This window comes from Lytechinus variegatus, chromosome 15 (assembly GCF_018143015.1).
Source record: "Lytechinus variegatus isolate NC3 chromosome 15, Lvar_3.0, whole genome shotgun sequence".
NCBI lineage: Eukaryota > Metazoa > Echinodermata > Echinoidea > Temnopleuroida > Toxopneustidae > Lytechinus > Lytechinus variegatus.
In genome coordinates, this window is record NC_054754.1 from 15,048,563 (window position 1) to 15,073,555 (window position 24,993).

Consider the following 24,993-nt stretch of genomic DNA (forward strand, 5'->3'; position numbering starts at 1 on the left):
TACCTACATTTCTTTCAATTGCATACACTTTGATTGAACATCACATTTCTGAATGGAAATCATCTACATGACATATCATTTTCCTCACATCCCTGTTCTAAAGTTTCTCATTCACAATTTGTTATGAAAAAATTCTACTTTAACTTGATGACACATCAAGTATACAAGTATATGAATCTGTACTTGCATTTATAATCATTGCACAAAAGCGAAAAACACTGACTTCTCGGTGGTTAAAGTAAAAAATAGAATTCAATTAAACACGATATCCACACAAGGTTCTAATCAAAGTACATTCTAGTGTCAATTTTACAATTTCAAATATCACCAGGGATGTGCCAGTCCCATTTGAAGGAGGATAAGAACATGTACTTGGGATAAGAACAAAAAAAAAATCGAATATTTCTGCAAAATTTGGGGCAGGGTGCTACATAAGTACTTGCCCGATTGCCTGGGGTAAGTAAAAGTTAGAGTCGGGCAAGTGTTTTGAAGTAAAGACCAAAACTACTTGCCTGAATAGGGCAAGCAAAAATTCTCACAGTAGAATGACCACAATTAGGGTCGATATGATATATACATCGATCCTAAATTTGGTCATGACAAAAAGATAAAATTACTTTGGAAAAAGAAATGTAAGAACAAGGTACATCAGTGGCCCGTTGCAGAAAGAGTTGCAATCAATCGCAACTCTAAAAATCATGCGCAACTTGATTTTCAACCAATCAACAGCGCGCATTTGGGACTTGCGATTGATTTTTTGACTTGCGTTTAAACGCAACTCTTTCTGCAACGTACCCCAGTTCATGTCAAAAGAGGAAAAAAGGTCAATGGTTTATAAAACCGCGATATTTCCTTTTGAAGAGGTTAAATTTTTTTTCAAGGATTTTTTCTGGCAAGTGATATAGATTTTCAGGCAAGTATATTCTATTTAAAAATTTACTTGCCCAATAGGGCAAGTGCTTCTAAAAAGTTATGTAGCACCCTGTTTTGGGGAAAGGGATTTCTAAGAATCCTGAAGTACCATAATATTGCAAAAAGGGGCCAAGAGTTGGGTTCTCTGTATCACAAAATTTCAGTTGGGTAGACTACCTTGTCTGTTTTCTTTCTTGCTAAGCTGTACAATGGACTGCATTTTGAAGATCTGTATCATAAATATGGCGGGACATATTGGACAGTATCTGTGTTATCCCATATATTCATACCATGTTTACACGTGCATCGGCTTTTGGTTTATCTTGCACTGCGTTTACACGCTGTCACAGCTCGCGGTGCAGAATCAGCTCTTGTGGCAAAAACCTGAAATGATCCGCGCACCAACAATATACGTCATAAAAAAGACAACCCTGGATCCTTGTATGTCATAATGGTGAAGTGAATGAAATGCGCACAAATTGGCGATGCAAAATCGGCTTTCTGTTTACACGTAGAAAAAAAAGCCGATCCTGCATCGGCTCGCGGTTTTGAACCTACTACTTTGGTGGTGCAAAATTGCCGGTTCTGCACCAAGAGCTGATGCAAGTTAATCACGTTAACATGTAACAAAAAAGCTGATTCTGCATCGGCTCGCCGTTCTGATCCGCGAGCCGGTAATAGTTGTCTTACGAGTGTGTGCTTTACTACCACCATCATAAACAGACCGGGGGGGGGGGGTGTTTCACAAAGATTTAAGTATGCGTCGCATTTAAATGCTCACGCGCAATCTCATTGATCAATACGCGGTAGTGCACGTCCTCTTGGCATGATCTGACCAATGCCATCAAGCCTTATAACGCATACAACTAGGCATTTAGGTGCAACTCTAATTCATACTTAAATGCGTAAAACACACCACCCCCAGATTTTTTTCCTTAAATTTACATGTATAATACCAAAATCTCATACTAGACAACTGTGCTTAAATTCAACTTTATATCTTCTTTTTTTATTATTTTGAAGCAGTGTTTTTTACATGAAAATCCTGTGATCAGGTGACTAACAAGTTGTAATGATTATAAAAGTCAGACCTATGTGCTCCTCAGAATATCAAGATCCCTCTTGTTTGGTTGAAATAAACACTTACACACACTGGTACCAATAACGCATAGTTGGAACATTGCAATTTCTATTAATATAAAATGCCTTGCTCAAGGTGCATAGGTGCTGTGGCTGGGAATTGAACCCCAGACTTTCACATCCAGTCAGGTGTCTCAGACCACTTGGCTATAGCACCTCCATGGCACCATGGACAGCTGTCATCGGAACTCCACTTTGCCAGAAAGTTAGAGGCCCGTATTCTGATAGCAGGTTTAACTTAACCTCAGGTTTAAATGTGGTTTAGGTATGGGAAGCCAATTGTTACATAAATCACTAACAATAGAGATATCATACTTCAGCTCACTTGGCTTTCAAATTATTCATAAGTGTCTAGGAAGTATAAATAGATTATTGTCTTCACCATCGATGAATCAGGAAAGAGCACAGTAAACACAACAAGCATACAACTTAATAAAAATTTTGATACTTTTGGCTTCCCATACTTAAACCACAACTTTAAACCTAAGTTTAAGTTAGACCTGACATCAGAATAAGGGCCCACAGAGTCAATGTCAAGGTTTGTGAACTAAAGTGAAGCAACAAGAGGAAGGGGGAGGTTGAGGGTGGGGTGCGATCATTTCATCTCATCGTCTAGATTCCATGGAGGTAGGAAGTACGATGCCGGTAGAGGTGTGCAGTGGGTGGAGTCAAAATCTGTCATGTACTTGGTACTCTGTGTGAAATATAAAAAAAGAAGAGGAATAACAAGGCATAAGCGATTTTGTTTTCCGCCCACTTATGAAAATAACCAGAGATATCGTGATTTGCGAGAGCACGCAACAGAATTGTATCGAAACTTCATTGTGAAATGACTGGGATGGAATAACACTTGTCATATTAAGAGTCTTGCATGTAAATTTTAATGTTTACCTCAAAATGGACTTTGACCATACCATATGACCTCCAAAAACAATAACATACAGGTCCCCTAAGTACATCTACCATCCAAGTTTTGTTGAAAAGTGATTTACGGTTGCAGAGTTGTGTGTCGTAAGAGAGTTTTGCACAAGAACTTTAACGTTGACCTAAAAATGACCTTTGACCTTACCATGTGACCTGCGACTGCAGCATGACATGCAGGTCTCCTAACTACATCAACCTAACGGTTGCCGAGTTATGTGTCATGAGGATTGTGACGGACGGACAACGGACGACATTTGGATCCCTAAGTCTCACCTTCAACTCTGGTGGGCGAGACAAAACTGATTGTTGAGCTGAATGTTCAACTTACTCTACTTATATATTTCTTCTCCCCTACCCCAAAATAATGTTCTGCTTTTATAAAGCACTTAATACATCTGTACATCATCTCTAAGCACTTAACAGATACATGTATATTCTTCTCCTTCCCCTCATCTTCCTCCTCTATCCCACTCCTTCCCCCTCTCCATCTCTTCCTCCTTTCTTTCTTTACTGCTTTCTTCTCTTAAAAAAAATCATCGTCCTCAATCTTCTTCTTTGCTGCCACCACCACCACCTCTGCATTTCATGAATACACAATAGAAGGAGCAATATTCAACTCACCAAGTACAAAGCTAATTGCACCTTCCTTGCATGATTCATATCATCACCTAAAAAAAATAAAGAGGAAATATTAAAGGAGCTTTTCTCTATCAACATCATGGTGAAAAACAGAAAGAAATAATGATACATTTCAAACTGATTTATATATGATTTTAACACACATTTTGGACAAATATACCTCCCTCATAATGAACTGAAACTAAGTCGTATGCATAAATTTGAGATGGACCGTCAACACCCATCAGCATCATTACAATTATTCTCATCATGATCATGATCTACAACACAATCATTCCAGATTGTTTTATTGGTCCATGAATGATAGGCATACAGAGAAATTTAGTTTCCAATGGCTTTAAACACATAACATACACACAAAAATGCAAAATAAAAAATCATAATCATAATAATCATCATCGTCGTCATCATCATCATCACCATCGTCATCATCATCGTCATCATCATAGTCACCCTCAACATCATCATCCTCCCCATCACCACCATCGTCATCGTCGTCATCATCACCATTGTCCTTGTCATCGTCATCATCATCGTCATCATCACCACCATCGTCATCATCACCATCATCATCACCATCATCGTCATCATCATCATCGTCATCATCACCATCATCATCGTCATCATCACCATCATCATCATCAAATTTATCATCATCATCATCGTCATCATCACCATCATCATCATCATCATCATCACCATCATCATCATCATCACCATCATCATCATCATCACCATCATCATCATTTTCTATAACACTATCATCATCACATTCCTCATAATCATTATAATCACCATCACTATTATTTTCATTAATATCCTCATCATTATCATCATCGCCTTCATCATCATCATCATCCATCTGCTGTGATATTACCTATAAGCATAGGGAACTTGGTAGAGTGCTTCTCAGCATACTCCTTAAGAACTCGTAAGCATGCTGAATCATCTACTTCAAACGCCGAATACATTGATACTGAGAAAGAGACAGAAAAATACATGATAAATTTCAGTAAAGCAAACATCTTAGTTGATAAGTTGTATATTTATTGTTATAAACCTCAAGAACAAACTTACTGATATGTTTATGTTGAGCACGGAGAAAGTTTATGTCAGAAAAAAGTAGATTGAAGAGATTGACTTCATACGTAGTGGTCGCTATAGTGGTCACTTTATTGCAACAGTGCTAATGAGATTTCTCATCTAAATGTTCTTCGATATACAAGAAAACTTCTCATTTACTTACACATGCTAAGTTGATCTGAAATGCTGAGGAATTGCCTTAAGACCTTTGTTACTTCATCGTCTAACAACTTTGGATATCTGAAAAACAAATAGTACCAATATGCTAGACAAACTTGTGGGATGTATTCAGAATTATTAGAAGGGGTGGGCTTGCAGGAGTGACTTAAACGTTTCTAATGTTTCTATTCTGAATCACAGATATTTGACTTGTGGGATCCATCCGATGAGACCAGATTCTGGTAACGTCTTTCCCATCTGGTGTTTCAACAGAGCAAGTAGGCCCGTTTTTAAAGTCCATTTTTGATGCACATGTACAGGGCATGTTTTTCAGTCGTGTACACGTTGTATACACAAACACAGGGGCGGAAATCTCTCCCAAAAGGTAGGGGGGACAAGGGTCTGGAAAATTTGACAAAAAAAGGCTATTACCTAAAATTTAATGTCATTTCGACGAAAATATATTTGACAAGCAAAAAAAAAAAAAAAAAGGTCATCTTGTCCCAAAACGCACGTTTTATTCCCATATTGAGTGATATATTTCTTAACATCACCAAAGACCCAAAATAGTAGGGGGGACATTTGATATTGTGTCCCCCCTACTATTTTGAGTAGGGGGGACACGTCCCCCCTGGGATTTCTGCCCATGCACAAACAGCCAGCTATGCTAGGTATGATAACTTGCATTTTCTAAATTTCCACCAATAGTTCATGAACTGATGATAACAATACTCACATTTTTTTTCACTTGATTTTTCTTTCTTATAAGCAAATGCAAAAAGTTGAAAAATGACTGGTATTTCTTTGTACTGGTATTTCCTCACAAAATACTGTTTTTCAGGTTTAAAAATACGGAAATGTTTTATGTTCAGGTTGGCAACTCCACATTACAAAAAAGACATCGAAAGACCAAGACAAGAAAATAAGGAAATGTGGCATGCCTCTCCCACTTTCACAGTTTAATTTCATTGTCGACAGATTATAATTTTTCACATCAATATTGTGAGACAGCTAGTGTCAAAAGAATACCATGATGATACCTGATATAGTAACACCCTTCACGCAAGACATTGGAGACATATTAAATTTTAGGTGAGAATGTGAGGTGTGCAGAGCTGCCAACCTGAACAAGAACATTTCAGTATTTTTAAAGCTGAAAATCAGTATTTTGGCAAGGAAATCGGTATTTTCAAAGAAATACCATAGGACAACACATAAAACTGAAACGTGAGAAATCAGTATTTTGCATGAAACCATCAGTATTCTTCTCATTTTTCAGTACTAAATACTGAAAATCCGTACTACTTGGCAGCTGTAGGTGTGGCATGTCAATCCTGCTTCTGTCTCACTTGATCATGGTTTAGAAATAAATGTTACAATATAATTATGACACAGATAAAGCATTTAGTTGTTGATAACATCAACTTGTTTTTATTGTTTTTGTGTGTTCAAAATTTTTGACAACGATCAATTTGAATACTTGTTTCTGACAAATAAGATTGGAATTCATGAAAAAAAAATCCTGACACAACTCAGCCCCAGTTGCTTCTTGAAACACGAAGAATACAAATGCAAATAATTTTATTAAAATAGTACTGGGTGCTTCTAATAACAACCATTTTTTTTTCTAGTGAGAATATACATGTAAACATAATTTATAGCAAATAAGATGTCATTGTAATTGTATTTTCAATGATTATTTGTTTATTTTAGAGTAATGAATAGATATAAATATCCATACATATATTATCTGAATTACTTGCTTCCAATGTTATCTAAAGGGCCTTTAGTAATCTTAATGCCAGAAAAAAAGATTGATTTTTGAACAGCAATTGTTTAGTGCCATTCAGCTGTAAAAAAAACATTCATAATCGCTAGATTTCCAATACATTAATGGGATGGTCCGGGCCGAAAGCATATATACATGTAGCTTAATAAATAGAGTAGAATTCACTGAGTAAAGTGCCAAAAAATTCATCAAAATCGTATAACAAATAACAAAGTTATTGAATTTTACAGTTTAGCAATATTGTGTGAAAACAGTCGTCATGAATATTCATTAGATGTGCTTATGATGTCACATCCCCACTTGTTCTTTTGTATTTTATTATATGAAACTAGGTTTATTAAAATTTTTACTCCAAGAACTAGAAAAATTTGATTGACAACTGATTTAGTGCTAGATATTTATTGCTGCAATTTACTTTATTATACAGAGACATATTATTCACACAAGTATGAAATAATGAAAAAAATATGATTTTATGTAATAACATAAGAAAACGGAAAGTGGGGATGTGACATCATCAGCCCACCTAATGAATATTCATGACGACTGTTTTCACAAAATATCGCTAAACTTTAAACTTCAATAACTTTATTATTTGTTATCCGATTTTGATGAAATTTTCAGCATTTTGCTCAGTGAATTCTATTCTATGTATTGAGATACAAATATTTTCAGCCCGGACCATCCCTTTTAAAAGTAACAATGTACTCACCTTGATTGTAATATCTTGATCAGGAGATCATTTCCTCTATTATATGCTACATCAGGAAGTTCGCTGAAAGTTATAAGTAAATTTCAAAGAGGAATATCATGATAATTCATATTCCATTCAACTCAATCAATTCAATTTTAGAGGTCTATGAAATAAAATAAATTCCCTCCACAGGATTGTGATAAAGAAATTTAGCATACAAATTGCATTCATGGACAGCTGTTTTATTGCCATAATATTAATATTTTTACTTGTTTGTAATTACTTTAATTATAATGTATCATGTGTTAATATTTTCATAAAATAATAGAATAGGGTTAGTATGCAAGTGATTAGGTTTTTGGACTGTCAAAAAAGCAAAACCTTGGTAAGCTGTCTTTGAAGTGAACAATAATTTTGAGAAAAAAATCTAAATGCATTTTAAAAATCTAGGCTGTGATCAACTATAGTAGAAATAGCCAACATTGTATTAGACAGGTTCATTTGAGCATGTGTGTGCTAATATTGCTTGGAAAGCACAATATAATCTCATGCTTATTTTTCTAATTACCAATTACCAATTTTCTACCATTCACTAATAACATAACAAAATTATGTCTTCAAAGAGAAGTATATAGGCCAACTTTATTCCCTTGTACTGTATTCCCTATATCATGACAATATTGTTAATGTTATGGATCCTTAATGTATATTTATATAAGCAAACACATTTCATATATTTACTGTGCAATATTTGAAAGCATAAATAAGAGCAAGTAAACAAACAAACAAACAAATAAAATCATCTGACATTAATGCTTGATTTGAGAATGAAACCCTTGGAACAGGATAGCTTGTGTGAAAACAGAAAAATCAAAGAAACAGACCAACGAAAGTTTTAAAAAAAATCGGACAAATAATGAGAAAGTTAAGAGCATTTGAATATTGCAATCACTAATGCTATGGAGATCCTCATATTGGCAATGCAACAAAGATGTGTGATGTCACTTTCTTTGTTCTCATTCTTTGATTTTTTTCTGTTTTGACACAAGCCTACTTGTTCCAAATGTTTCATTCCCACTTCAATTACTTACGATGTTATAATGATCTCATCCTTTGTTCTTCTCACTATCCTAAGAGGGCCTTTGTAACTGGATAAAACAACAAATTTGGAAACGTGGATAAAAACCATGGATGTTGTTGTGTTTTGAATTATTGACGTATAATATTATCAAACATTTGGAAACAATTTTCTATTATTAAAACATTCTCTTATTGAGAGTACAAGAGCAAGGACATCAGAATTTTTTCACTTCAACAGAGCATGATGAAAAACACAAGCAACACATATTTAGATGGAATTGGTCCATGACCCCCCCCCCCCCTGTATGAATACCTACTTACATGTAGCTCTATAGTAAGTTAAACCTGAATTGATGAATGACATCAAGCAAATTTCCTAGAGAAAAAAAATTATGACACTGGTGGATTTCTATAGAGTTACAATTGATTGGATCAATCATAACTCTTTGTAAGACAGGGCCCAAGTCTGTTGCACAAAGAATTGAAATCGAACCCCAAGTCAGAAATCAATCACAACTTGATTTGCAACCAAAACCCTTCAAACTTATTTAGCAAGTCTAAGATGTCCTAGCAACCTAATTAGAGTATCATTGGAATGCTGAAAACTCGCAATATCATGAGATACATGTATACATGCAGGTTCCATAATTGATTTCATAATTTCCCCACAATCAGGAAAATTTGGGGTTCCCTTTGTTACTGTATTGATACACCGTATAACCAAGATTTTTGTCTTCTGGCCCCATAACATAGCTTGGCAGTGATGATTTTTATGATTGATCACATTGGCCCGTATTCTGAATTCAGGTTTAACTTAGACCATGGTCTAAGTCTGTGCTAAAATTATGGGGAGCCAAAATTTCTAACATTCTGTTTATATTGTATATTTCTTATGTTTACTATTTTGTTTCATTTTGCTTTCATAATGATGAAAAATGCTTCAAAATGTTTCAGTTATCATTCCCAAACAATGTGGGTGCCACATGAGTTAATACATTGGATGTGTACTGTTAGGGATTTGTGCCCTGATTGGCTCTCCATAGTTAAACCACAACTTTAAGCCAGGGTTTAAACCCGACTTCAGAATACGGGCCATAGACTACTAAGCATTATCAATCTTTAAAATCAAGCATACAATTGATTGCTAAGCTTTGTGCTACAGAACCCATATTTAACTTACTTGCTAAGGTTGTCTGCAATCTTCATATTCATGTATGTCCTTATTGTTGATGAAACAAAATTTGCTGTAGAAGGTAACAAAAATAACGGAAGTCACTTACCAATCAACTGTGTTATCATTTGGATCAGCTTTCAAAATCATAAAACTTATCATGAAAGAAGCAAAATTTGCTGTAGAAGATGAAAAACAACTAACAGTCAATTACTTTCGTCATTAAAGGTCAAGTCCACCTCAGAAAATTGTTGATTTAAATCAATAGATAAAAATCAGACAAGCACAATGCTGAAAATTTCATCAAAATCGGATGAAAAATAAGAAAGTTAAGACATTTCAAAGTTTCGCTTATTTTCAACAAGTGGAATGCCTCTGGCCGTCTCACCTGCATCACGCGGTTCAATATAGCAGCAGTGCTGACTTTGAATACTACTCTAACTCGCACAAGATGTTCAGTGATACATGGTTACTCTTATGTCCACTTTTTATGAACTAGACCAACAAACTTACAGAGATATGATGGTTACATGTATTTAACAAAAAAACCCAACATTGCCAAAGTTCATTGACCTTACATGACCTTTGACCTTGATCATGTGACCTGAAACTCGAACAGGATGTTCAGTGATACTTGATTACTCTTATGTACAAATTTCATGAATCAGATCCATAAACTTTCAAAGTTATGATGGTAATTCAACAGATACACCCAATTCGGCCAAAGTTCATTGACCTTTGACCTTGGTCATGTGACCTGAAATGCGCACAGGATGTTCAGTGATACTTGATTACTCTAATGTCCAAGTTTAATGAACTAGACCAATAAACTTTCAAAGTTATGATGGTAATTCAACAGATACTCCGATTCGGTCAAAGTTCATTGACCCTAAATGACCTTTGACCTTAATCATGAGACCTGAAACTTGCACAAAATTTTCAGTGATGCTTGATTACTATTATGTCCAAGTTTCATGAATCAGATCCATAAACTTTCAAAGTTATGATGGTAATTCAACAGATACACCCAATTCGGCCAAAGTTCATTGACCTTTGACCTTGGTCATGTGACCTGAAATGCGCACAGGATGTTCAGTGATACTTGATTACTCTTATGTCCAAGTTTAATGAACTAGACCAATAAACTTTCAAAGTTATGATGGTAATTCAACAGATACTCCGATTCGGCCAAAGTTCATTGACCCTAAATGACCTTTGACCTTAATCATGAGACCTGAAACTTGCACAAAATTTTCAGTGATGCTTGATTACTATTATGTCCAAGTTTCATGAATCAGATCCATAAACTTTCAAAGTTATGATGGGAATTCAACAGATATCCCCAATTTGGCCAAAGATCATTGACCCTAAATGACCTTTGACCTTGGTCATGTGATGTGAAACTCATGCAGGATGTTCAGTGATACTTGATTAACCTTATGTCCAAGTTTCATGAACTAGGTTCATATATTTTCTAAGTTATGATGACATTTCAAAAACTTAACCTCAGGTTAAGATTTCGATGTTGATTCCTCCAACATGGTCTAAGTTCATTGACCCTAAATGACCTTTGACCTTGGTCATGTGACATGAAACTCTAATAGGATGTTCAGTAATACTTGATTAACCTTATGGCCAAGTTTTATTAACTAGGTCCATATACTTTCTAAGTTATGACGTCATTTCAAAAACTTAACCTCAGGTTAAGATTTGATGTTGACGCCGCCGCCGCCGCCGCCACCGCCGCCGTCGGAAAAGCGGCGCCTATAGTCTCACCTTGCTTCGCAGGTGAGACAACAAAACAGTTATATGAACGAGCCAGTTACATCTAAATGAGAGAGTCGATGACGTCACTCACTCACTATTTCTTTTGTTTTTTATTGTTTGAATTATACAATATTTCAATTTTTACGAATTTGATGATTAGGACCTCATTGCCTGAAGCACAAAATGTTAAAATAATGAAATTCCACGTGTTGAGGGAGGAATGAAACTTCATTTCACATGACAATGACGAGAAAATAAAAATATTTCATATTTCATATAATAAAATACAAAAGAAATAATGAGTGAGTGATGTCATCAATTCTCTCATTTGGATGTAACTGGCTCGTTCATACAACTATTTTGTTGAAAATAAGCGAAACTTTAAAATGCCATAACTTTCTTATTTTACATCCGATTTTGATGAAATTTTCAGTGTTATGCTTGTTGAATTTTTCTCTTTTTATTCAAATCAAGTTTTTGTTGGGGTGGACTTGTCCTTTAAATCAGTTTTCCAAGCTTTTCAAAAAAACCCAAAAGGATTACAAGTTTCCTTAATTCAATTTTATAAAGCACTTGGGATTGTTATATTGCCTCTTCTTAGAAACATTTCAACAATTCGACAATCTAATAATCACAGAATAATTCTTTTTCTGCCATCACTTAAGAATTGGCAAGACTGGTATCCCACAATTTTCAATCCGGGGCCTGATGCCTAAAACTTTTTACCTGAGAAAACTCAGGTATTTTTTACCTGAGCTTTTCCCCTGTGTTAAAGTCAATGGCAGAAATCAGACTTAACCTTGGTTTTCAGTTTTTACCGGAGTTTCCTCAGGTGAAAAGTTTTATGCATCAGGCTGCAGGTATTCTCACAGCATGAATTGTTAAAGCATGAATAAGAAATTAGAACTACTCACACAAACTTGGTGGCATCTTAGCGATAGCAAGAGGTATAAGATCATCAAATGTTGCATCTACAATCTGTATGACAAGAGAAGGGGAAGGGAAGTAGTATCTAATGCTACAATCTCTCTATCAATCGCTTGCTCTCTATCTCTCACAAAATAAAACAACTTTTGCTATCAAGCTGATCCCCAAACCTTGATATTTCTCTCCCATTGAATGAAATGCCCCCATACACACAAAGCCAGATTACTGTATTGTACTGTTACACAGCCAACAGGACAGCTCTATAAAATACTAAAAACATATATCCTGATTTTTATTAAAAATTTTATTTTTAAACTACTTAGATAATTTTTGAACCATGTCAGGATAATCATACTCAAAGCTTGACTCTGAATTCAACAAACCTTGATTTGAATTAAGTCAATATTGAGCAGTGGTGTATAAATGATAAAAAATTATTATGGGGGTTTAACATGAATTTTTTTTCTTGGGGGGGGCAGCACATGAACATTTTGACCTGTTTGTAAAAGAAAATCAAATTTTGTTACAGATATTGGCAAAGCATTCAGAGAATTATATCATGTTCACCCTTTCCCTTCCATTTCCTCCCCCCCCCCCCGGGACACGAATAATGATTTTTTTCTTTGAGGGGAGGGGATGTGTGTTACCCAAGCCCACATCTTTACTCGCAGACAGTCACAGAAATACACTAAAAAGCAACTCACAACAAAGGATATCTGCGGATAGTTCATGGCAGCCCACGAAGTAGCGAATCCTCCGATGGACCATGCAAATAGACTGATGTCATCGTAGGCAAAGCCAAGCTCATCTACTGCATACTGCATGACTGCTGCGATGGCGTTGCCTTCAGTCTCTGGAAATGGGGAACCCTAAGATTAAAAAAAAATGTTGAAAAAATATAAAAGCTCTATTTTCTATCGTTTTTGTATAACTTGGATTGAGTATTACTTTTGCTTATATTTGGTGTCTGAAAATGCACATTGCATGACTGCTACAATGGTATTGCCTTCAGTCTCTGGAAATGGGGAACCCTAAGATTAAAAAAAATGTTGAAAAAATATAAAAGCTCTATTTTCTATCGTTTTTGTATAACTTGGATTGAGTATCACTTTTGCTTATATTTGGTGTCTGAAATATCATGGAAAGCAGAGTTTCAGGGTGAAGCTTGCATGGATGTAGAAATCCAATTATGTTGCATCTAGCAGCTTGAGATAACAAGTCATTTTCGTAAAATGCATCAGTATTTGCTCACTGTGGTACTGCAATCATTAAACTAAAAAGATTAATACAATATGCAAAACAAAGATGGCATGAAGATGGATAATGGCAGAATAAATGAGTTGAAAGGAGCATTAGAATATAGTGGATTGCTCTTTCATAGTTGATGCCATGTTATGAAGATGGAGCTTTCCAAAAGAGAATCAAATACAATGTATGGTCACTTCTGTTGATTGCAAGTACCTGATCTAAGTGTACAAAAGACTATTGATATCAGAAGTCATTAATTATAAACTGGTCTATAATGAAAAGCTTGGACAACTTACTGTACTTCCTCCGAAGCCTGGGTGATTCCATCCTAACACTGAATATCCAGCTACAAAGAGAGAGAGAGCATTTTTATGGTTCAGTATTAAAGTAAGTCATGGAATCCTTTTGACAGATAGCCACTCACTGTCGCAAGCAAAACTTCTTTGCTCATGCCACAGTCACATCAACGAAATCAAACTCCAACCAACAGATGGTAGGTCATTGAAAATCATATACGTTTTGATCTGACTGGAAAAGGATTCCCTGGGCCCATTCTTACGAAGAGTGACAATTAATCTGATCAACCTCAAATGTATGGAAATCCATATCAAGTCCTTTTACGCCTTTTGGACCCATTGCAGCACCAATGCTCAGCGGCGCACGCACAGTCCAAGCCTTGAAATAAGCGGGCGCTGAGCGCAAATTCGCGCTCATAACGCCATCAATTGCGCCCATGAAGCCCCAAAATCATCAAAATTTTGACGACCGGGCGCAAATATTTTCCAGGTAATTGCGCCCGCCGTGAGCAGTGAAGCCAATTCATACATGTAATTTAAATATCTGTAAAGCCAAATTCAAATAACTTGCAATTTATGATAAACACAGTTTAAAATTGCCAAGTGCGTCTTTTTTTCTGTACCATAAAAAGTGAGTTACATCCGTCTTTTTTTTCCCTGTAATACATGTGCGATTCTTCCGGATGCGGTTTTTCCATACTTCACAATGTGCAATTTCTAATGCACACATTTCCAGTCGGGATATCACAATTCTGTGATACAGTAATTTGAATTGCACAGGAGATAAATCCCTGTTCACAGCACATACGATATGCAAGTCTTTCATCCTCACAGTCGCCGACCTTGCTTGTCAAAAAGGAGCCTAATACCATGGTCACATTTGCTCTACGGCGGCCGTACGGCGAGTCGAAAACAGCCGTTTTATTCATTTTTATTCAAACCACCTATATTTAGCTGGCACAAAAAATGTTAAAACGGCTGTTTTTGACTCGCCGTACGGCCGCCGTAGAACAAATGTGACCATGGTATTAATAATCCAAAATAACTTAGCTTAATATAGTTGTGAATTGTAGCTTTTTAATTTCTTTCCTGGAGAGGGGTAAATATCAGACAATAAATAATCTAACAAGGCTCCATAAAAAAAAAAATAGGAGGACGCCACGTGCACTTGAGTGTGGTGTTATAGTAAGCCAGTTTTGAGCTCATGTCTGCCAGAGCTCTGGGTGAGAAATCTATCAGTAATGGCCTAAGTGATGGTGATTTTCCGTTTGAGATAGAGTTTAGATTTCAAGTTGATTTTTGAAAACTGTCAAAAACTTAATGATTTCTTCATTGTGATGAATATTTAAGTTATTAATGAATACATTTTCACCGAATTCAGACTCTCCCAGAATATAAGGCATTTTCTGTGGAGATCTGCGTTTTCAAATAACTTGTGAAAAACTTAAGGTACGTGAACCTACAATACATGTACATACATGCAGCCAGTGGCTATGTGCTGGAATTTGAATAGACTGAGTTATTTATCGATTTAATTTCTTAATTTCTTTAACATAATTTATATGTAATCCAAGAGCGCCTCACAGCCACAATCACACACAAACACCCACTCCCATGATTCAAACCATAAAAAACCTTAAAAGATATTTTTTTCCTAAATTTATTATTTGATCTGAATTCTCTCTCTCTCCATCTCTCTCTCTTTTTTATTTTTATTTTATTCATTAATTTAGATTTTTTTTTTGGGGGGTTCATTGATCATGGTTCATTAAAGACGAAAAATAAATAAGCCCGTGTGTGTGTGGTTGTAAAGGGGATATGGAGTGAGGGTGTCAAAACACCGGCAAAACACTTAAACATTTAAATCTGATTTCTTAAATGTTTGAATAAGCCTAATACTTAGCATATGTTATTCATTTACTAATTAAAAAATTGCAGGAGCTGCGCTTACTATAAACAAATTTGCGGTGTGGTTCACCGTTATGTATATATTTTTTTAAATTGCCCCTGGTTCCAGAAAATTGCCCCCGGTTCCTGTAAAAAGCCTGTGAGCCGGGGCAATTTTTAAAAAAAATTGCCCCCGGCTCACAGGTGCTTATTTCAAGGCTTGGCACAGTCGCACGAGCGCAGCCCGGCTAGCGCTATACGCTAGGGCACGGCAGCCGTGGCCCCTGCCTGCTGCACTGCATATTAGGTACAGTACGCGCCCGGCCCAAATATGACAACTTTTGCCATTGGCTTGTGGTCTGACACATGTTTATTTAAAGCTAAAACGCAAACAAGAAGTTTGACCAATGAACATCATTCTTACATCATCGTAAAGCTTAGAGAAAACTGCACAATGTGACTCATGGGAACTAAGCTGTAAGATACCATCAAGCGAAATTGGATCGAGTGGGAAATAAAGTAGGATTTTACGTTGAGTTTCATCCTATTTTTAATATGAGAGGGATGTTTTTTACCCCAAAACGCGAATGTAATTAACATCTTTGCAAAAATTTCAATTATTTAATGGAAATAATATGATATCATCAGCATTATATCATTGGAACTACGGATAAAAGTGGGAACTTTTTTCAGGAATGACAAAATTGTTAACAAAACATGAAATTTCCAATGGTATTTCCATAGAGTGGTAGACACGCGCGGAAAGCACGCGCAGTTAGTGTCCCATAGGAATCGATATGCATCAGTGTCATATTTCTTTCTACAGGAAATTTGTACAAACGTCCTTTGTCAATGAAGAGAAGCACCCTCACTTTTCCAGAAAGCAATGAATGTATAAGTAAACAGCAAATCTAGAAAATGCATTTTAGGTGTTGACGTTGCTGGTTTTCCATTGTTCTGGTTGATTGGATCAATCGTAACTCTTTGTAAGACAGGGCCCTAGTGTGACTGTGATATAATACTATAGTTACAACAATGAAACACACTCAAAACCCATTCCAAACTAACTGCTTGTACGTCAAACTTTATATATATTTTCTGCACTGCACTGGCTCTGAAAAATTAACTTGGACCCTATGAAAATTGTCCAGGACCTATGTGGAAGAGCATTCCAAAACCAGCTCTTAAACTTGACGAAGATTGAAATGATCTGTCTCCAGTTCTCCATTCATAACAAAAGCAAAAACACTTAATACATAAAATCACCTCAGTGACATCTAACCTTGATACCCCAACTAATCAGGGGCCCGTAACACAAAGCTCAGCAATGATCGTAGAACATGTTTCTACGATTGACTGCATTAACTACAATGTACAATCAATCGTCAAAATCAAGCCTACAATTAATCGCTAACCTTTGTGTTACGGGACCCAGATCATCGTCAATTGCTTATGTTTACTTGGACCAGGTTTGAAGTTGATCCTTCAAACATTACTTCAATCATCACGAGAATGAAACTTGGACAGGACAACCCAACAGCATGATACATCCGGCATCCACCCTACAGTTGTGGAGGCATAAAAATACTAAATCTAGATTTTGAAATCAAGATCAAAGGAACTCACCTTTTAGTGGCGTTTCCATGCACCCTATTTCATAAAAGCCAGCATTACCTTCACTTGTAATAACCTGCATATAAAAATATCCACATGCAAGGGTAAGAGATATCAAGCTAAATTAATCAAAATAAAGTTGGTGGAAAGGAATTTTCCTTTATATTCTACATATTTATGATTATCTCCTCCTAACCTTGACACATGTGGTGTAAATCATATTTTCCCATAACAAATGTTGCCTCAGATGAAGTCAAAGTGTGATTTGAAAGATGGCAAAAATCTGAAAAATTTGTGTACAAAAACAAATGCAAAGTTGTCTACAAAATCAGCATTTTGGGGGCATATCTGCCAATTTGAGGATCCCCATGAAAAAGTACAAGAGGACTTTTCGAACTTTCCAAACTGTTTTATTTCATTATTTATTTTGATAAAACTACATTCCTCTTCTCATTTTTACTCTTTTTTTCACATTTATTCTCTCCTTGAGTTTTGTTTCATTCATTAAAGCTTGATGTCGTACCAATTTTTGACCATTGGGAAACGCCGTCTTGAGCCTCCTGTCAACAAACATGGTGTCAATAGAGTTGCCATCTTTTGTTCTGACCTTCGACCTCTTCCCATGATCCTTCTCAATGAGCTTCATCCTTCCGAGAACAAGTTGGGAACCTGGGAGTGTGACAAAAGAAGACGATGTAGAAATGTAAATGTAAAAAAATAGACACAAGTATAGAGCTATCTATTTACAAATTACTTATTCTGAGGCAGAACTATTTTTATTTCGGTAGCTTTAGCTCATATTGCCGGTTTCAGTGTTCGTGTGTTCAAGGAATGAATTCAATTTGCTGTGCAATCCTTTGACAAAAAAGTGGTTTGAATACAAAGCCTAAAGGACTTAACTCCGACTTGTGTACTTAAGATCCTCTTGATCAAATTGGAACAAGCTGTGGCCGTACCAGTCTTGTCTCAAGAAATTAGACAACCTTTTGATGGATAGCCCTAGTCTATATTTCCAATCATAATGCTATCTTAAGTATGTTATCTGTTTGGAAATGTAATTTCCCTCTTCCTCTAAGAAAACCAAACAATGTGTACACCTAAACACAAAAAACAATATTATTGCTGGCTTCCCACAATGACAATGGGTGATATTATGCTAATTAAACCTCGGTTTAACCCTAGTCTGAACCTATTTCAAACCACACTTCAATGGAATACTGGGCTTCATAATATTTCTTTCATATTCGTGGCAATGATAATGCATCAATTAATCAATTAAAATAATGTTTTTGTATTCTTTTATTCCCATTTTACGACTTAATTAATTTCTGATCATTTAAACCTAGGTTAAACCCTAGTCTAGACTAGAATCTCAAACCATACTTCTATGGAATACTGGGCCTAATAATATTTTTTCCATATTTATGGAAATTATAATTTATATATCAATTTTCTAAAAATTATTATAATTTTATGGCGCAAATTTTTTTAGGATAAAAAAAAATTCAATGAGTTGAAAGCTGGCATTCCATAAAATGTGTGGTCTACGAAAACCCATTATGGCTATCAAAATACCACCCATTACATTTGAATTGATCACATCCCTTTGAACGGCTGACTGGACTTACTTATGGCTGCATTGAGCAGAGCGGTACTCCCTGGATAGACTATCCTGCACCCAAAGCTATGAATGGCAAGGTAACTCAGCAGTTGGCATGGCAACCCGCCAAGCCATTCCACAGCACCCCGGGACCTCTGTGAACCTGAAGACTGGTTCCTCCATAGTGGCTGGCTGCCACTGGAAGGGAAAAAATGGAAATGAGAATAAATCGATAAGCTCTTGACCATTGTGATGAAGCCATTATGGTGCAGCCATAAAATTACTTGCAAACTTCCTTTGCAGTTTTGTTAAATTGTAATTAAAAGATCCTTTTCAGCTATCACAAGTCTATTCACACTTTCTGAATCAAAGAAATAAAGAGCGATCAATCACAATTTTTTCAAAGAAATACCGTTTGAGCCCTAAATTTGCATTTGCAAGATAGTATACAGTGCAATTAACTTTTATCAAAGGTTATACACTGCATAATACATTTTCATTTTGGATACACTCCAGGGGCCCGTTTCATAAAGCTCTTCGTAAGCTACGAATTACTTGGCGCACGACTGGTGATCCTTTCTTTTGCTATATGATATATCCCTATGTAGCCGACTTATGTATTAGAACATGTTCCAGTCGTTCATAAAGTGTGCATAACTTTACGAACAGCTTTATGAGACACCACCCTGATAATGCTTGGTGTTACTCTTTCGATCAACACTATTTACTTGAGAGACTAGTGAAAAACAGAATGCTACAATTTATCTTGTGCTTTACTTTCCACAAATTTTAAAAGGTGGGATATAATAATTTGCATCATTAATGTTTTAAAACCAAAAATGGCATGAGTGCATTGAATAAATACTGTACCTTTCGTTCCATTCATAATCAACTGGCCAAGCAGAGAAGTCAAAATCATAGAACTGCAACTCTTTCTGGAAAATAAAAATGATCAAAGAAATGAGTGTCCCATATTTCCAAAGAACTTTAATAATTTAATCTCAATATTAGTATCACGTATTGTGTGAATATTTACAGAAATTACATCCATGGGTGACTTTGGAAATGTTGAGAGATAACAATGGAAGCACTGAAAAGATGCACCGTACTTACCCTGTTCTCGCCCTGTCCATTCCTACTTATCTCATCTAGTAAACTGATAAAAACTCCATACTCTGGACTGTAAGCTCTTCCTAGGCCTGAATAAAGAAGAAAAAAAAATTCACTTTCAGAAAGAGTCCAACTTTGAAATAGATGTATACCCTTTCAATTACACTTTGAATATAAATTTGATCAACATGTTCATCAAATCTAGTTGTTATCGACAAATCATTGCCATTTTGGAGAGTGAAGATTGTTTTGATGGTATTCTGATGCTAAACTAATGTTTAATCCCAGACTAAACATAATTTTCACTCCACACTTCTATAGAGTGTGGTGTTTCATCTCACTTCTTCCATATTCATCGCAAAATATAAAATCCATTACATGCATATCATTTTCTTCCCCTTTTACATAAAAAATGATTTAAAAAAAAAAAACAAACATTTGGGGGCTGCAGGATTTAGATAATTTTTACTTGGTGAATGACATATAGATTTGACAACTGGCACTCATTATTAAAAAGTGGTTTCAATTCAACGAGGGTTAACTATACCACAGCAATGAGAACAGTAAAGATAAATATTTGATGACATCAGAAAATTGCTGATAACAGCATAATTATAAAGAAACCTGAACATCAACATTAACATGGAATCAAACACACCTCTGCACAAGCAAACACATAACAAACAAACATGCATGGCTATTTCAAACGACTCAAACCATGTTATCTCACAGATCTCTATGTTAATGTTGATGTTAAGGTGCACGAAAACAAAAGAAACTACTGAGAAACACACTCATCACCATGGAAAAAAAAGAACAGTTACTTTCAATATTGTGTCATTTTGCAACTTTTGAATTTTGACTTGCCCCACATTTCAAGGCACTGCACCTCCATGTGAACCATATCACGTAGGGTATCTTTTTAAAAGAAAATCAAATGATCTATTCATTGCTGTCGATCGCACATTAATATTTACTGAAATCAAGGAGGGATTAATGATCCAAGTCAGATTTCCACACCTTTTTTCGAGGGGTTTACATATATCTACATGCAGGACATGTTCACCGGATTGCACATGAAACAAAGTGAAATTCCAAGTTTCATTTCATATTAAAATGTCAAACTTGTATTTGTCTTGAATATACAAGGTAATGTGTATAACACAATGATAATTCTATACACATTCTTTTATTCATTCTCAGCAAGTACATCATGTATTCATGAATTATAAACTAGTAATAAATTTCAAGTAATTTTCACCTTCAAGTACTCTAATCTTCCCATGTACAAATTTTAGTACTCTTGAAAAATAAGGGTTCTCTTTTCTTGTTGGATAAACATTCAATTTCAATTCTAAGACCAAGGTTACGATTGATCCAATCAATCTCTATGTAAATCCATCAGTGTCAAAATTTTTTCTACAGGAAATTTGCAAAATGTCCATTGTAAACAAAGGAGAACACACCAAATTGTCAAGAAATCAATGAATTTATGGATATACATACATATCTAGAATTTTCTTTAAACAAACATGCATTATATACGTTGACTTAGCTTGCTTTCCACAGTTGCGATTGATATGATCAATCGCAACTCTTTGTAAGATGGGGCCCAGTATCTAATATATATTACCTCTGACATAAAAGGCTCCACATAGTGCAATTAACACCATTCCACCAAACTTTCCCAGACTTAATGCTCCATCGAGGCTGAAGTAACCTAAAGTGAGAAGAAAAAAAATCATGAAACAAATATTAGGACAAGTTTCAAAATTGCAGGAATAATAATGACTTTTTTCTACAATTTTAAAAACTTAAAAACTCTATGTTTGTTTAAATTTGTTCAAATTTTCCTCTATCTGCTCACTCTCTCTCTGATTTTGCTTTCTGCCTATGACCAACTTTCAATTTGGGTTGCACTACCCTAAACAATGAAAGCAATACAAATAACAAATGCTCATTACAAAATAAATGACACATTTGTTTCAAAACCATGCAGTCAAATCCTCTTTTAATTTCTATGTACATATATGTCTGAGTTGGATTATTCATTTTCACAGATGATTACTTAAAAAGCCTAATGTGAACAGAACAGGATTGGACCATGTGGGATCAGCCGGGGGGGGGGGGGCACTTCCATTCACAAGTGGATACCATGCGCGACCAAGGGGTATAGAAAAGCACCCTAAATACATATTTTCCATATTCTGAAAATGCACCCCTTAACAAGTAATGGCGTGTAAAACCCTACCCTTAACAAGTCTTGGAAACAAAACGATACTCTTGGCAAGTATTCCCTGAAATGAACCCCTAAACAAGTACAGCAATATTATTATATGTCCGTTGGTCGTCGGATTTACCTTTACACACCATTTGGTTTAGAACGGCCCCACCTTTCACCTCGTGCAAATCACACTCTAAACACATACGTGTTGGGGCGAAAAGGACATCCTTCATAAAACATTTTAATTTTGTTTTATCATCCCCTCAAATGTGACCCTAAACACGTAGCTTTCCTAACGAAATAGATACCTTTTTTCATTATTTTTGTGTTTTTTGACACCCTTATCACGTTACGTACATAACGTGCCCTATCGTGTTTTTTTGGTCTCGCATGGTATCCACTCGTCAATGTAAGTGGCCCCCCCCCCCCCGCCGGGATCAGACACATTATCAATTCTTAATCATCCATGTAACAATGTAATTTCCTAAATAATACCACTACTTTGAATAAATAAAAATAAAATTCATGATTGGTTATGTCCTGGTAGCAAAACTGCATGTTTCCAAGCAAAATGTACACACTGAATGTTTTATCGAATATAGGGAACAATTTTCTTCAAGATATCAGATCAATTACAGATTTTGATAGATTCAAATTTTAAGAATCGTTCATGGCAATTAATAGAAAACTAAATTTTCCACAAGCATAGCATGCTTATGGTATTGTGCTTTTTAACTTATCATCATTTGAGCTTTGAAAGTGTGTGGTGTGGTGAGACTAGGTTTTTTTTTTCAGTAGAACCATGTAAGTGAAACAATCCTGAAAAAAATGTTCAGCAGTCTTTTAAATCTGTTGGTCTCAAACATTGAGATCAAATTGTTTTTTTTAGAGGTATTATCCAACAAATTACCCAACAGTCATTTTCATGAGTATTTCACTTTACATTTTGTTGCAGTTTTTAATTTTTCATTACCCATCAGTTTCTTACCTCGTCGATACAAGATGCCAATTATTATTGGAGATGTGTAGTATCCGAATGACCAGCAAAATGAAATCTGCCAGAATTAGAATATTTCAAGAAAAAAAAACAATAAATTATCATCAATCCATCTTACCCATGGTTGAAGTTTCATACCCATGTTTTAAATCACATTCTTGTAAAATGAACCTTACAGAATACAACAACTTTATGGGATCGACATACATTATATAGCTCTTATTTTCATATTTATTCATGTATATTCACCCGTGACCCATGTAAAAGCATCATGGTGTATTAGTGACGACTCTCAAAACTTGTATGTTTGAATCCTACATGTACTTCTGGGTCCCATTTACAAAGAGTTGTGATTGATCCAATTAGCCTCAATTATACGAAAATCCAACATTGTCATATTTTTTTTCTTTAGAAAATTTGCACAAAGTCCTTTGAAAACAAAGAGAAGCATACTGAATCAAGAAAACACTGAATGTATGAACATACATCACATCTAGAAAATATTATGAACAAAAATGCATTTTAGATGTTTACGCTGCTGGCTTTCCATAGTTGTGGTTGATTGGATCAATTGTAACTCTTTGTAAGACAGGGCCCAGATGTTAATTTCCTTTGCAATACATTCATCCACACTAATCAAGCTTGTCCCAGATGAGGTGAATAAAGTACCCAGTAGCATTTATTCCCCATTGCTTTTAATGGTGCATATTATGACAGCTCAGCTACAGCAAGGGTAATAATAAAGACAGTAGTTGCAGCAAACAATTATTTCACAAGAAAGTCTTTTAAATCAAGGTTAATTGTCAAATTATCATCATACATCTAATTCTGGTACAATAATGTAAACTTATATCTTTGTAAAATCATGAAATCTTAGCTCAAAATTGATAATTCTGTTGTTCACTATCGCAGAAAAGCATATGTGGGACAGTGTATCAAAGCGACCGTCCATTGACAAATCATGCAGGGATTCAAGTCTTTCACTCGGCTTACTTTCGCTATTATGATAGTCTGTTCCAAGTACCATGATTTATTGCCCTGTTTCAAGTTTCGCTCAAAGAGAAAACAGCTTATGATATGGAAGAGCAATAACAAGGCCTGCTTCCAGACTGCATGCCCGGGGTTTTATGCAATAGACACCGGCATATCAGGGAGGTCTAATAGGAAAGCGATAGATAGTAGATTAACCAAAGTAAACTGCATGTTTTCACTTTGTAACAAGTCTTTACAAAGGATATTTGTTTTGTTTTAGTGATCATGAGACCTGCTAAGAGTCTAGGAATTGTTGGAAACTGCGACAACCCAAAGTAGACACGATCTCTAGTTCGGTCAAATTTGTGCTGTCCAAACTTTAAACGCATTAGTCCGACGGGCTCTCACGACGGATGGATTATATTATGCAAGTCAATTGGCCTTTTGCAAATTTTGTATTGATTTGATTTCTCCATGATATGTCAATGTTAGTCCGCTTTAATATTACTTCAAAAAATGCCAGATGTTTGATGGAATTCTGTGCTTATTTTGCTAATTCTCCACTATCACATATTTTCTTCCAGAGATATTTGGCACATATTTTTTATGTATACATACAAATACTTTGGTGGTCATTTCATTGGATTCTATTCGAACTCATTTTGAGATCATTACCACAACTGGTATTTATCTTTAAGAGCAGTAGAGTTTATGCATATACATGTAGTAACTCTGTTACATAAATGAACCTATTATTATT

At 35.5% G+C, this 24,993-nt stretch overlaps 1 protein-coding gene across 1 annotated transcript in view; it reads right to left on the reverse strand.

The window, feature by feature from the left end:
- Window positions 1-2,467: 2,467 nt before the first annotated feature.
- Window positions 2,468-24,993, reverse strand: part of LOC121428825 (phosphatidylserine lipase ABHD16A-like) — a 35,531-nt gene continuing 13,005 nt past the window's right edge. Inside the window, exons 3-19 of the mRNA XM_041625682.1 lie at window positions 23,253-23,319; window positions 21,674-21,760; window positions 20,044-20,129; window positions 19,801-19,865; window positions 18,959-19,128; window positions 17,854-17,999; window positions 17,343-17,406; window positions 13,830-13,879; window positions 12,990-13,154; window positions 12,273-12,336; window positions 9,601-9,664; window positions 8,432-8,488; window positions 7,359-7,421; window positions 4,862-4,938; window positions 4,493-4,591; window positions 3,598-3,644; window positions 2,468-2,746 (exon numbers count right to left, since the gene is read on the reverse strand). Coding sequence (XP_041481616.1) covers window positions 2,648-2,746; window positions 3,598-3,644; window positions 4,493-4,591; window positions 4,862-4,938; window positions 7,359-7,421; window positions 8,432-8,488; window positions 9,601-9,664; window positions 12,273-12,336; window positions 12,990-13,154; window positions 13,830-13,879; window positions 17,343-17,406; window positions 17,854-17,999; window positions 18,959-19,128; window positions 19,801-19,865; window positions 20,044-20,129; window positions 21,674-21,760; window positions 23,253-23,319 — 1,470 coding nt within the window. The 3' untranslated portion in view covers window positions 2,468-2,647. The remainder of the gene's footprint in view (window positions 2,747-3,597; window positions 3,645-4,492; window positions 4,592-4,861; window positions 4,939-7,358; window positions 7,422-8,431; window positions 8,489-9,600; window positions 9,665-12,272; window positions 12,337-12,989; window positions 13,155-13,829; window positions 13,880-17,342; window positions 17,407-17,853; window positions 18,000-18,958; window positions 19,129-19,800; window positions 19,866-20,043; window positions 20,130-21,673; window positions 21,761-23,252; window positions 23,320-24,993) is intronic.